General features: G+C 36.9%; 1 protein-coding gene across 1 annotated transcript; it reads left to right on the top strand.

Annotated features, from left to right (window-relative positions):
• Window positions 1–2,392: 2,392 nt before the first annotated feature.
• Window positions 2,393–15,948, top strand: LOC149411200 (uncharacterized). The gene is made up of 7 exons (XM_089647655.1): window positions 2,393–2,596; window positions 4,653–4,814; window positions 6,694–6,806; window positions 10,424–10,660; window positions 12,716–12,855; window positions 14,746–14,996; window positions 15,577–15,948. Exons 1-7 carry the CDS (start codon window positions 2,477–2,479, stop codon window positions 15,946–15,948), a joined length of 1,395 nt encoding a protein of 464 aa, XP_089503781.1. The 5' UTR covers window positions 2,393–2,476.
• The last annotated feature ends 1 nt before the right edge of the window (window position 15,949 follows it).

Raw genomic sequence — 15,949 nt, forward strand, 5'->3', positions numbered from 1 at the left:
TTTCGTAAACTTGTCGAATTCCGCTGCATGCAAAGGCTCTTCAAAAAAATAACAATTGATTTCAACTTAAATATTATCTAATGAAGACAACTACTCAAGTCGGGGTTTGGCGATGCACTACGTCGTGTAGTATTTTTAATTGAGCCACTATCAATAACAACCCTTACGTAGATGGCGATAAGGTTTAAATTCCCGCTTAACACCATCCGCCTGTTTTGATTTATGCAAGAAAGAAAAAAACATGGCTAAAAAGTGGCTTTTATTTTATTTTATGGATGTTCAGTCATAAATATTTTTTTTTTCGATCATTTTATAAATAACTTAATTTGCCACATTATACAAAAAATCATAACCGAAAATGGGTTCGCAAGTAGGAGATTTTGAACTTTAAAGCAGTTTTCATAGGCCATATACATATAATATACATATATTATGCATATAATATAACAATATACATTATTTTTTTCTGTGCTTATAAAAAGACTTATATAGAAAATACTCGATTATTTCAAGGGTCAAGATGTATTCTACTCGCAATATTTAATTAAAGTATCTGAAACATTTCTAGGCGACCAAATTTTCAAACCAAAAACACGTGATTTTGCATTACTACGTATGGCATCGCCTTAAGTAAACATGCACACAATATATTTTTAGCGTGTTAGTTTGGGTTATTTTAATAATTTATGCATATTTCCTAACCTCCAAACTGAACTTTGATTGAGAAAAAACGGAACTATTACCACCTCTCACCACATAAATAGTTATTTTGTAGTAATATTGAAACCCAGTGTTATTTTTTAGTGTTATTTTCAGCGGAATTCGACAAGTTGAACCAATATTTAAGCCATAAATGTGAAGAAGCATGAAATTTGTTCCGGTGTTGTGTCATGGTCTTTTCAATGTTTATAGCTTTAAATACTTCCTTCTACAATGATAAAAAAAATTAATTAACGTACAGTTTCAGTGGACATTGACATTTCAAATATTTTGCCATTTTTTTTAAATTATTGAATTAAAAAAAAACAATTAACCGATTTTTACCATAGATTTTATTACTTTTAATTTAGATAAACTGTCAAAATGAGATTCAGCAAATTTATTGTGTAAATGAATTTTGATTTAGGAATATATACGAAAGTAAATTTGTAATAGTGTAAAATTATTGAACTATTTAAAAAATTCGCAAGCCTTCAGTAGGAACTGTTTTTTTTTATTTTTTATTTGCATTTGAAGTGCGAAAAACTCCCTAGATATTAAGGGCCCAGTCCACGTTGGCCCCTACGTTGGCGACGGCCAACGTTCAGACCATGTTCAGACCAACGTTCGGGCCAACGTTGGCCGGTTAAAAACGGTCATGCCGTTAAGGCGACAAATCAAACTGGCACATTTAAAATCGTCATAGAAAATTTATTCGTTAACTTAAAAATAAACTAAATATCCTTTCATAATTACAAGTTTTTACGAAAATAAAAAAAGAACATGTTCACCCTTGGCGATTTAATCTTCGTTTTCAATGTGAATACCGCACAAGAGTCCCAACAGCTCCCAACCTTCTGGAGCCAGCGAGACTATAGCATCCCCAATCGGAGTATGTTGTGAAGACGAAGAAAGTGGAGAGGGGAAAGAGATGGGGAAGAGGAAGGTGGGGGGGAGTACCTGCCTATTCAGATATGGTCACCAAACACGGCTAAAGCCATAATATTTTTTATTCCAGGATGTGGGGAGGTTAGTGCAATCCCACACGACCCATATAGTTACCAACGTATTGGTGGAAGCCATTAGCCGCATCCTGGCTCCAGTGACCCGGTGTCTCATCAGGCGGGCAAATCCATTTAGTCATAATTCCGTGAACATTGTCGATGCGCTGCTGTATCTTCGGTATCCAAATATGATTCTATAGGCGTCATTATATTTAATTCGAAGTCGTTCCATCGAGCAAGTTCGGTAGTGACACCATGTCTCACGCGTATGTACGCCAGGAAGGGAAATTGAGGGGAATTTTTCAAGAATTGAGTATTTAGCGGGGAGAACCATTTTGTTGGGAAAATGTGGGGATTATGGGCATTTCTTAACTATCCAAACATATTGAAAAATAATCTTTACAATAATTGTAAAGACGTATTATTATTTCGTTTTCTTTCGCAGCAAATATTTAAACAAATTTCAATATTTAAAGCCTGAACAAAAGAGAAAATTCTAAAACGACTTAAAAATTGCTAATTTCAATAGAATTTTGTAGGTAAAGGAACTTGTGGGGAATTTGAACATTATATCGTAGTTATTTTAGAACTTATGCGTTGGCAAGCCCTTTAATCCTCCGTAGGCTTCATATCATCTAAACACAAATCGCTTCTATGGAGAATGGCTTATTTATGCTTCTATGGTTTTGCGCAGACGTCAAAAACGTTGACAGATGGTCGAAATTTGATAATATTCTAGTGTTGTTTGTGTAAATTTTAACATTTTGTGCAATATGAGGGCTATTTTGGTGTTTAATAATATGAACGATCTCATTTACTGGAAATGGAATCATATATTTGTCAAACACGTACTGAATCTGGCGAAGGGACAAGGTTTAATATCTGACGAAAAGGTAAGCAATCTACTTTATTTTGAAACCACTTTATTAGATGTTGTACATAATTCGAGTTAATCTATTAAGTCAATCGTTATAACTAATGAATATCGAAGATATTTACGCGTTTTTTGTAATAAAAAAATGTTTTTCTCAGCAAGAAGCCACAAAACATGAATATTAGTTAAAGTTGATAGAAGTTGTGGTGATGTTTCCTTGCTCTGTCTACTTCTATGCATAAATTATTTAAATAACACTTCATCAAAAACAATTGTTTACGTCGGGGGAAGATGATAAAAGATTCATGCAAAAGTTAAGTTTTTCTCAAAGTTCAGTATTTCCTTTATCAGAATATCTTCAGCCGCCATGCAAAATTCTGGGTAAATATTTATCTAGTCGCCTCACTTTTAATAGATACAGATCATGGAAGTTACACTTCGTTTCAACTTAATTTCTACAAGAAACAACAATTTATTTCGGAAGAGATGGTTAAAGATGTATTAAGTTTACATTTTTATTCAAAGTTCAAAATTTCCCTTGTAAAACGATTTCTTTGGAAACTAAAAATAATCATGTTTACCAGGCAAAGTTGGTGGCCAACTTGCGCAACGGCCAATAAATGCCAATTGTCTGTACACATTGAGCCAGCGTGTACTAGGGGCATAAGTTATGGAAATAAGGTACAACTAGGGAATGCAATCCCGCAAGAAAATGTCAATCCAGGTATTTGCGGGACTGAACAATCTTAGTCCCGCTGGATCCAGGTATTTGCGGGATCCAGCAGAGTGGACTTAAATATCTAATCAATCGTATAATAAAGACCTAATACCTCAATCTACCAACCTTGTTTTTAGACTTTTAAATTTATACCTATAATAAAACAAGTTCTTTGGGACATTTTAAATGATTTATTAATAGGTATACCTTTAGTTAGACATAGGTAAAGTTTAAGTCATAAATTGGCAAAGAATAAGATAAGACATAAATTTACATAACATACCCGCCTCGGAACAGACTTTGTCTAGTGAGGTGGGTAAAAGAAATCTGTGTACACAAATGAAAATAAAATAAACGCCCGGATTGCCGGCACTGAAACTGAACTGAAACTTAAATTTAAATAATAACGTTCACATGATAAACAATATTCTTGTACAATGAACATCATATGTTTAATTAAACATTATTTTGGAAATAGCTTCGTAAAAAAGTTAAAGTATTAATTGTGTCATCTGATAAACGGCTTCAGATATTGGACACATGGTAGCCTGCAGCGGTTGAAAAAGCTCCTTCAGCTTCCACGCTGGTTGGCACAATAGTCATTAGCGCATTGTAAGTGAATTGAAGGTATGTGCCTTTTAATCCACCGGACTCGAAGTAATTCAGAGTAAGTGAGGGTAAATCTGTAGTTGCTCTCTTTCAGCTTTAAAAGATCTTGAATAACCATCATTTTTAGTGTCTTGCCGTAATTCATAACCATTAATTTGATAGAATTAGACGATGTTGGTAAGTTAAAACCCCCGGCTTTAAAAAGATCTCGCAAATCCGACGAGGTACAGAAAACTCGGGATGGTAAACCATCTTTAGACACCATTCGTGATACCCTCTTTTCGACGGTATTGTTTTCGTTTGAAAAATGGTCAGTGATTTTATGCTTCTTTGCCAAAGTTGATGGTTAAGGTTCACAATGAGCCGATGTGGAAGAACTGGACGTCGATGCAGTTGTAGAAGCTTCTCTGTAATCCCGCCAGTCCAGCGGGATCCCGCAAAATTTTCGACCGAGATTAGTCCCGCAAAATGTCTGCAGAATCTCGGTATTTCGGGATCCCGGTATACCGGGATTGCATTCCCTAGGTACAACTATATCCATGTGTTTTTGCTATTCCAAAATAGGATAATCCAGCAATTGCGGCGCTTCCTACATCAACAAGAGAACAATGACAAGTGCTTCCTCTTCAAAATCCATGGTTGGACTGACTAGAAATGCTGTTAGATCGACAGCACAATTCTGCTGGAGGGGAATAACACGCTGTTGATGTTATATAAGATATAAATAATGTGTAATTTATTTTCCCAGGCAGAGCAGAACCAGGGCGGGTATGTAGGCGAACTGAATCCTGATATTGTAATTCAGATATTCTCTCCCATCATTACATCACAGAAAATCATGAGCTGCCAGTTTGGAAACTCTTACACTTCTGTCCAATGTCGTGATGGGACCAACATTGTGTTTGATGAGGTATGTACTGCTTGTTTTATTACTTTTTACGTTCTAAACTCCATCGCCCTCCATTGAACTCGACAGCTTAGTCAGCAGTCTTGGGAAATTCCTTCATCCATGTTGATAGGTCGCCACCATTCGTCACCCAGATAATTCTATAAATCAGTATACTGGTTGGCACTGGCTTCATGAGTTTGATCAATTTGGTACAGCTCCTCAACATGCGCCTTCTCTGATGGTCGTAAGAGCCTTAGATAACTTGTACTAAATTGTGTGAAGTTAATGAAATTAGAAATATATTTTGTTCCAGCTGAATTGTTCAAGTGAAAAGATTTTACCATCAATACGGTGAATTTTATCTTCCTAACCCTTCAGGCTTCTAACTCACATGGGTCTCATAGAAATTGTTGTATCTCCTTTATTGTCATGGTGAGAAATATAATCTTAACGGTATTAGAAAGAGAAAACATCGTGCCATATATTCAAATCTAGAAGTTAACCACAGAAGAATTAAAAAGTACACCTCTATGAAACCAAAGATTCGAACGCAATTCGAATGAAACTTCATGATTTTTTAATGAATAATTTTTATATCAAACAACAAAAAAGTGAGTTGACAGAAACGTTTGTAATACATTTGTCTAATAAAATGTTATCGGTAATTTTAGTTACAAAAAAGTAAAGTGTGCCATTTTTATTTATTTTTTATGTTTCCATTCAAAATATTAATATTTCAAAAAATAAATCTTTATTTCTAATAATAATATTTGAAAGCGTATTTCATCACCATTCAAAAAACGATATGTTCAGAAATATTCCATTTATTTGGATTTTATTATAAGCGAAAATACTTAGACCTCCTGTGAAAATATGGCCGAGGTCTGAGGAGTTAATTCATAAAATATGATCACTTTGTCATGTAAGACTTAACCGACATTATTCAAACCAAACCTAGTGTCTGAGAATGTTTAATGCTATTCATATCCTCTTTTAAAAATCTGAATAACTTCATAGACTGCTCTCAAATGTTAAGTGTTATAAAAGTCTATGTCCCTGTTAAATCTACTCGACTCCTCCATCTTTTCCACTGTTACAACCGTAGCACTAACGATTTCACCGAACTGCCAATACGTATTTGGGGATGTAGTAAAGAGACAATGAAAGATGTAGGGTGTGTGGTCACAGCGTTTATTTGAGTCAGTAGCACAGTTGTGATTTGACTCCGGACCGATCACGATGACACCAGGTGTAAGCGGCGATGTGGAGTGGTCGAGGCGATAAAGTCGGTGGCTCGACACCGCGCTGGTGGAGTCAAGACTTGTGGATGTGTTCAGTACTAAGGATGACGTTGAGTCTTCCAGGTACTCCAGTGTGAAGCAGGATAGCCGAAGTTATAATTGACCTGGTCGGCTGGATGCACGGGAGATGCAGGCTGACCAAGATGTCGCAGCGCCGAGGCGCAGACCGGCAAAGATGTCGCAGGGTCTAGGCGCGTGGTGAGCACAGGCCAGAACAAATATACAAGGCCAGGGCGCTAAATATAATCTTGCGGATTATTGTATTGGAACCTCAAGGTCGAGGCCCAGAAAAATTCCTACCGCCTTCTAAAATAAGCCATCAGAGCTGATTGAGCTTCATAAAGTCAAAAGCTTTTTGTTGACCCCGAAGGTTTATTTAAAGAGTTGTGAGACAAACTCGGAGTTACAACTAACTAACTCACTAACCTCGCCTGTTTTTTTTTTAGTTTCGTTACTAATTTCCTTTTTTTAGTGGTACTGCCATTTGTAGAGCTTCATAATTACATATGCAATTAAATATGTAACTGTTTGATAATGCCTTCGAATAATAAAATGGCTGTGTATAATAAATGTATTATATTTAGTGTAAATGTTTCTAGTATGTGGGGTACCTACTGGTGCACATTAGCAGAGACAGTGTTTGCCAAATGCAGAGGACTCTAGCCACGTGTATCTCTATCATACAGTTCTTCTGCGGCCCTGATCCCTCATTGTAAGTGAAAATTTTTTAACTCTTGGAATGCCGAGCTCCCCCAAAATACATCCATCGTGTGCCAATTATTGCTCGGCCCGCTGATTTTATATACGTAATTTTTTCTAAATTGTACTGTCTTATCAGATAATGTGTTTATATATTTATAAACATTGTATATATCTATTGTAAGGAGCAATGATTGTAAATAAATACAGTAATATGTCATAAATACACACAAGAAGACCTCTGTAAGGTTGATGATGCTTCCACAATAGCAGCGCACTTGTTCACAGATAAAATAAATATGTTGAAGTCAAAATAATACGATAAAATATTAATATATATCATTTCCTTGCCAAGGGAATAAACTATATTTTAATATGCTAAGAGAATTTTTTAAGGTACAAAATTCCACGAAAGTAAAGTATGTTTTGATGTTGTCGATAGGCAAAGGTTCAACGGATAAAATTTTTACCATGCTGATAGGCAAAGTCGGCTCGCAAGCGGTTAAGCACAAAATATATCCCATACCCTTCTTGAATATATTACAGATATAGAAAGGATCTGGATAGATTCCATAAGCACTCAAATCATTGGTCTTTATTAATGCTAGGGTTTTTTTTTTAAAACTGTTAAAAAAAAATCAGGTTTAATAAAACGATGCATTCATACATACACGAAAATGCGAAAACAATATAGTAAAAACGAAATAAGCAGCTCAAAAACACGACCGATCGCTGAGGCAAACTGCAGGCAAATTCAAACTGCGTAAAAAATAGGGTTTTCCAATAAGAGGTGTTATTTTGAATAGCCCGCTATTTCGGTAGATGTTACATTTGAAGCTGTCATTTTTAATTTATATACATAATAAAATAAAAGAAGTGATAAGAAAGTGATAAGTGATAAGAAGTGATGTGTAGTTTGTGGCAAGTGTGTGTTTATGTATATAAAATAAATAAAATTTTAATTTATGTACATAATAAAATAACACCTCTTATTGGAAAACCCTATACATCGCTAACTTTGACAAGCCTTACTAGCGTTAGCTAAAAATAGAACTCTGCGAGTCGAAACCGGCGAGCGTCACTCGGGTTAGCAGAAATTGAAACGCATTTAGCACGCGAGCGTGACTCGTTCAAAAGCATTAAGCGGTTAAGCTATCTACCGTTTTTCACCGACTTCTGAGGTCAGTGACAGTAGCGACAGTGACGCTGCCATAAATATGAAAACTGCCATAAATATAAACTGACGCAGTATTACCGAGGCGCAGATCACTTCCGAGAGCCGCAATGCTATCGCCAGTGGAATCCAGTCATTACGTAATCACTGACCTAGTTGTCTTGTCTTTCTCTTATAAATTTTATTCAGTAAAACTAAAATATAATAAAAGAATGTCCCAATCCCTTGTGAAAGATTTGCAATTTTTGTTCAAAGTATTCTTTTGTTGTTGTGTTTTTGTATTCTTTTGCACTTAAATCAAACAATAATGTAAACTCATTATTTCCCCTAGTGAAAACTTCAAAACCCGTCACTGTCGCCACGTTGTTGACGCTGACAGTCTCTTTTCGTTAGAAGTTTGGCGAAGTTTATTCCTTCCACGATATAGTACGAGTATTTAGCTACCCAGGTATCTGAGCCTTCTTCCCATGAAGGTATTCTTCATCCTCTTCACATTTCCTATAGCTATTGGTGCTTTCTACTCCCAACAGCTGTGTGTGTCTCCTGAGGTGGCAGTTTAATTTTAGTGTACTAGTGTTGCCCAGGCTTAACGCAGAGTTTTTCAAAATCTAATGTAGACAGTGACCTTCCTCTTGTTTTGGAGGTCAAGTGTGCAAAATATCATCAATCTTGGAATAAAACTATAGCTTTGAATAAAAATCAAATACACGCCTCCTGCACGGCCAACACAGACTTCTTTATATTTTACTAGCTGACGTGTACCCGGCCTTGCTCAACTTTTCGCTAATTTCAATAAATATAATACCCATGTATTTTTTTATCTATTTATTAACATTCAAACCTGCTAAACTACTTATGTAGTTTGTCCGCAGGTACATAATGACAACATTTTTGCAATAACATGGTACAATGGTAAAACAGTATGTAGGTATGTATAATGTTGATGATAAATTAACAATAAATGACAAGTTGGTTAAATTACAGAATTGTATAAATATAAATATGTAAGAAGCAGTATAAGCCTCATATAACAAACAAGCACAAATGAATTTAATATGAACAAATGAATATAATCAACAAGTACTTCTATGGTTTTAATATACATAAGGTAATACAAATTTATAACGATTTTCCATTTCCCTAGAATGTGAATTCCAATTAGGAAAACAAGGTCTTCAGTAGTGCATCAATATAAATCCTCAGTATCTAATAGCCATTTCCTTAGATTATATTTGACTTTGGCTGTAAAAACGTTTAAATTTTTAATTGTCATTGGTAGTTTATTAAATATTCTGGGTACAATAAAGTTTAGGGTTCTTTCACTGTATTTATTGGTACATTTCGGGACCACCAATCCTTCATTTTGGGTGAATCTTGTATTATGTTTATGGAAAACTCTTTCCCTATACAAGGAATCGGACAATATAAGATGTTGACTTACAATATTATAAAACAATAATCCTCTTACATATATATGTAAACCTTCCGGAAGAAATTCTCTAAATTATAGTGAAAACCCTATCAAACTCCGATGCAAAGTTTATAAGAACTAAGCGCACAAACAGACAGACTCGGATTCTACTTTGTTTTATACTACAGGTTTATCAGTAAACTGCCTGTAATCCCGTTTCTAGTTCATTATGATCTGGGATGTTACGGGATGTTCGCGGAGGTTCCAACTATTTCCGAAAATGCTCTCGAATACTCTCGAATGTTCTGGACTGTTCTAGAATTTCTAGAGGGCGAAACTTCCAGCCCTTCAAATGCACGCCCTTCGTGTAAAAACGTTCTTCATGGACGTGGGAACGTATCGGGACTTGTTTCTAAGTTTTAGCGGCACGCACATTGTACACTTACTTTTATAATATATATTGATTAGCTGTAACTTATTGAAGTGCTTATAAATCTCGTTTTAATATTTAATCATTGACGAAGATAATATCAACAACTCTCTGTGGAAATATGAAACACGGAAAATAAAAAAGGTGACAGTTGCAAAAGGGACTCGAACCCAGATCCTCTATGTGAAATAATTATTGAATATATGTATTGTTGCTAATTCCAAAATGGAAGGTATGAGATTGATTTAAGTGATGGAATGTAATAAGGTAGCAATCTTGGCCTATAGCAACCTCGGTAGCAATCTGTCTATTCAAGATCCAGGTTCACTCCTTCCTTTCCACAAAATGACCCTCCACCCAGCATCTCCAAAGATGACAAAGGCCTTGAGGGAAATTATCTTCCTCAGGGCCTCCTTTGTGGAGTAAATGTAAGTCCAGTTGCAACCGTTACCTTTTTTTTTCTTTATCTGTCTGTTTTTGATATTATCTTTGTTAATAGTCGTAGCTCCATCAGTGATTTCCTTTCCTATCATACTCAATAGTAAGCACTTTGGAATTTGCGCCATTATAGAATCGCTGCAAAATGGGTGAATTTCTTGTTTCCTTGTCTTCCAGCCTAAAGCACGAGAAGCAGCGGGCCGGCGTTAACCTGGCCATGTCCAGCTGGCAACGACTGTTTGGCCGCGACCAAGCCGTGCTGCTGGGCGCCACGCAGACGCTGGTGACGGGCAGCGACGTGGCGGCCACCACGCTCGGCGCGCTCAAGGCCTCTGCGCAGCTGCTCACCCCCGCCCACCGCCCCAGACATGCCGTCATATTCGTCAAGAACAAGCTTCTGGCGCTGTACTCCAGGTGGGCTCTTCCTTATGTAATGAAAAGGGAACCAGGACCCAGCCATGTCCAGCTGGCAGCGAAAGACAATTGAAGTCATTATAATGTAGTTTTTTTAACAGTATCAAATGCGGTATATATTAGTTAGTGATTGAAAAAGTCGAGGATGCCCGAGGAAAACATGGCATGTTCAAGTAAATCAAATACTTATGTATGATAAAATGATTAGTATGTGATGAAAGAAAAAAGGGATGTGTGGAGAATGGATGAAGTGGAATTGAATGGTAGAAGTAGTCGAGGACGCCTGAGGAAGACATCGCACGGTCGAGTGAATAAAATATTTGAAAAAATTTAACTTTTCACTTCTTCACAAAAATATTATTTTCGTAAATGTAATTTTTTGAACTTTGTTTATATCTTCAGGACAATGGAAATATAAACTATAAGGACGGGTTGTTTCGGAGAATTTGAACAATTCGTCAAATTTCAACATTCATTTTCGGGTTCTGTAAAAGTCCTATTCAAGTTCTGTTAGTTGCTTTACAGAACTTGAAAAATCTTTCACAGAACTTGAAAATTAATCCTTGAAATTTGATGAATTGTTCAAATTCTCCGAACTGTAAACGAACGATAAACTGACGCAGCATTACTGAGGCGCAGATCACTTCCGAGAGCCGCGATGCTATCGCCAGTGGAATCCAGTCATTACGTAATCACTGACCTAGTTGTCTTGTCTTTCTCTTATAAATTTTATTCAGTAAAACTAAAATATAATCAAAGAATGTCCCAATCCCTTGTGAAAGATTTGCAATTTCTGTTCAAAGTATTCTTTTTTTGTTGTGTTTTTGTATTCTTTTGCACTTAAATCAAACAATAATGTAAGCTCATTATTTTCCCTAGTAAAAACTTCAAAACCCGTCACTGTCGCCACATTGTTGACGCTGACAGTCTCTTTTCGTTAGACGTTTGGCGAAGTTTATTCCTTCCACGATATAGTACGAGTATTTAGCTACCCAGGTATCTGAGCCTTCTTCCCATGAAGGTATTCTTCATCCTCTTCACATTTCCTATAGCTATTGGTGCTTTCTACTCCCAACAGCTGTGTGTGTCTCCTGAGGTGGCAGTTTAATTTTAGTGTACTAGTGTTGCCCAGGCTTAACGCAGAGTTTTTCAAAATCTAATGTAGACAGTGACCTTCCTCTTGTTTTGGAGGTCAAGTGTGCAAAATTTCATTCAATCTTGGAATAAAATTATAGCTTTGAATAAAAATCAAATCCACGCCGCCTGCACGGCCAATATTAACCCTTGAAATTTGATGAATTGTTAAAATTCTCCGAAACAACCCGTCCTTAAACTTTACATTTTCCTGAAGAAGGTTGAGTGCAACTGAAACCGGTCAACCTATATAACTTAAATAAAGTCGTTAACAAAGTTTAAAAAAAAATCATTTATGTAATGTTAAGCTACAAAGTAATAATATTCGATAATATTATTTCCACCATAAAACTACACCCAGTCTAATAGAATTCACAACCTCTAAACACCATGCTGCAAACCGTTCATAACCCCTGAACAATGCTTGTTATACATCAGCCAGTGCAAGAATTAATAATAATAATAGTGTTTTATTATATATTTTTTTTTGTAACAAATAGATATAATGATATCCTCACTGGGATCTCCCGTGCTGAGGATTTCATTTACCTATTATGTATAATTTAATTATAAGAAAATTAATATTACATCAAAGTTACATATGAATTTAATTATGAACATATTTCATGTAATGGTATAATTTATTTTTTTTAAATAATAAGATAGTGTTTTTTGGTATAGTTCAGTTGATTCTGTTTAAGTCTGTGTTTGATCTCAGTAAATTTTCTATTCCAGATCTCCCTATGTTAAGTATCCAGCTTTTTATTTGAGATTTAAATGTTAAAGTGTTGAGGTTTTTGAGTGTGAGTGGTATTTTATTGTAGAGTTTAATACTATGATAATATATATAATTAATAATTAAACCATTTGTCCTGATAACCTCATGAATTTTAGTACATTAGTAATTATTTAATTCTGCAGCCGAGGAACAGAAGACTTGTTGCCCATGGAGCTGATGTTCCTGGGCGTGATGTGCTGCGGGGCGCAGAACCAGTGGGACAGGAGACCGCCCAGTAGTGATGGCAGCCGCTCTCCCAGTCCCACTCATGAAGAGGATATAGGTAGGCTAGATTGTTGAATTATAATAGTTAAATATTATTTCCGAGATGTGGAGTGTAGTGCGATCCCCACACATTCCATATAATATCTCATATTTCATTCAAATCAAATTAAGTACATACCATAGACATATGAATATTAGTAGACCTGCCCTAAGTGATTAAAAGCGTATTATTCCCCACTCCCCATACTGGTTCCATTGGAGCCGGCTGGGCTCGCGTATGGCCTCCCGTGAATCTTGAGAATGTGACGTCATCATTCTTGTGCGAACTAGCGTCAAGCTATGGTCGAGTTCATTTTACGAAATAACACGGCAAAATGGTGGATTGCGCTATGAAAACTTGTAAAAATAGAAGTGAAAAAGAGAATAAACCCAATTGTCGTATTACATTCCATAGGTAAGCATTATTTTACTTTGTTTTAAGCTTATTCGCATCGTATAATATGGATCAGTTTTAGAAACATATACTATCACGCGATGGACGCGAAACACAAAGCCGTGCACAAGAATCAGGGATGTGCCTTCGCCTTTTGCGCTTTGATAAAATACATAATAGTATCATTTGGAACTCCGTCGTATTAATAAAGGATAATAAACCAATCATTTTTAAATTTATTCCACTTTAATGGCGTTATTACTAAACGAGTTTTGAATTTTACACAACTCATAAACAACACTTAATATAGTAAATTATGAAACATTTATAAAAGTGTCTCAACTAAATACGTCAACAAAATATTCGGCTCTGAAAATAGAAGAAATTTACTTTGGCGAATTTGGACTTCGCAAATTTGTTCATAATGTGGCGAGTAATTTGCGCTCCCTTGTAAAAATGTCTATTCATTCAAAAGCAGATTTTACTTTTAAGAACTAAATGGTGATATTATAATGCGAGATGCCTATATACTGTCAGATTGATTTATTGACGAATCACAGTCAGCTTTCCCCTCTGCGTCCCGCAACTGATGGTTTTACCCCTCACCTTTAGGTTCTAGTCTATTAATATTCATATGTCTGTGGTACATACCGTTTTTTTATGTGAATACCACACACGGGTCTTAACTGCTTCCGACTGTCCGGAGCCAGTGAAAAATATCTATCAGGCCTCCGTGGTCGAGGGGCAAGGCTCTCGACTGACAAGCTGGAGGTTGCGGGTTCAAATCCCGGCGTGCACAAGTAAATTTTATTGATTATTTTATGTCATTTCACAATTTAATCATTTAAAATAATTCATAGTATATTTGAGGCACGTTCTAGCGTGGAAGATACTCTCAGTATCGCCCTGGTGTTAGACCACCATTCAAAAAGTTGCTTGAAATGGCTTTGGCAGTGTTAGGTAACCAGATCCGAATACCCAGATACTTCCCCACCTTCTTCTTTCCCATCTCCTTCCCCTCCCCATTATCTTCAGCCTCCTAACACATCCCAATTGGTGATATCATAGTCAGACTGGCTCCAGACGGTTGGGAGCAGTTGGGACTCTGGGAAACAAAAAAGCTAACATAAAAACGCTATAGTATTGACACATTTTGGTGACCATAATTTATTAAAAAGCTAAATAGACCTAGAATCGACTTTTAACGGCGTCCTTTCAAATGTCAAAAAAACAAAATGGAGCTGATTAGCCATTTGTGGACAATGTTAAAAAATAGCTAGTGACTTATGACAATCAAAACTAATAACATTAATATTTACTTCCCCACCTTCCTCTTTCCCTTCCCCACTTACCTTCAGCCTCACAACATCCCCCAATTGGGGATGCCATAGTCTCACTGGCTCCAGACGGGAGCAGTTGGGACTCTTGTGAGGTATTCACTATAAAAAAAAAAATTTACGACATTGTTTTTGTAGTACAGCAACGAGTATATAAGTAACAAAACCTCCATTCCAGTGCAGTGTGGAGAATTCGGGCAGACCCTCTCGTGGACCGTGATGCTGGGCGGCGGCAGCCCGTGGACCCTGCTGCTGCGCCGCCTCGCCCCGGGCGCCACTCTGGTGCTGCTGCTGGGCGGTGCCGGGCCGGCCGCCCCAGCGCTGCACGCTGCACTGGTGGCGCTGGCTGGTCTTGCCGTTCCGCTGGCGCAGGATCAGGTCCAAGCGCTTCGGCCAGAACTGGCCAGGCTGGAGACCGCCATGAAGAAGGTGCAGCAAATGAAATAAAACATTTGTAATGTGTTATATATATTACATAACATTTTAATTTTACAGAAATTTTTTCATGCTGTTATGACCATCTTCAGATTGGTATATCGTCATTTGGTATGCAATACTGCGAATGTGACAATTATTCGAAAAATTATATTTTAGTGCCATTCAATTCATTTTTTACGAGTATGAACATAATCAAATACAGAATGAAAAATATTATTTTAAATATTTGATTTTTTGGACGAAATGTAATACACCGGTTTTATCTCTCATAGTGGGGAGGGAAAGGAGATGAGAAAGAGGAAAGTGAGGCAAGCAACGTTGGGATTCTGAATGGCGGTCTTTCACCAGGGTCATACTGAGGGTACATATCTTCCATTCTGGACAGTAAACCTTGCCGTCACCAGCCTTCAGTTCAATGTCTTCAGAAAGCAAAACATCTGTCAATTAATTGATACGTGTAATATGATTGTCTTTTCTGTAGGTCAAATATAAATAAGATCCATAATTAATCAATAATATCAATAAATTAGGTTACGTGATGTAATAATATGATAATTCTTAATACTTTCAGGTCCTTGACTGTCTGAAGAAGAGTAAAAACCAACCCGACTCTCCGCAGCGCAAGCTCCAAACGCACTGGGAATCTCTGAAGAAGAAGACTTCTGACATAACACGTGCAAGCTCGCCGAGTGTCAGCTGGATGGGGGCAGAGGCGGCCCTCTGTCCGCTGCGCCTCGCACTGAGGACTGCGTACCAGCTGCAGTGCGAAGGATTCGCTCCCTCCATTGGAGAGACTTCAGCAGCTTTTGATGCGGTGCATTCGAGGCTGGGACCACTCTACGACTTCCTCAGGGTTAAAGCGATGACCAACTTTACGCTGGGATCATATCCTTTTACTGATATCTATATATTTATATGTAAACATTTTACTGTGGCTTTTTAGG

Source organism: Hesperophylax consimilis, chromosome 26, assembly GCF_061612785.1.
Source record: "Hesperophylax consimilis isolate HC1 chromosome 26, BYU_Hcon_1.0, whole genome shotgun sequence".
Taxonomy (NCBI): domain Eukaryota; kingdom Metazoa; phylum Arthropoda; class Insecta; order Trichoptera; family Limnephilidae; genus Hesperophylax; species Hesperophylax consimilis.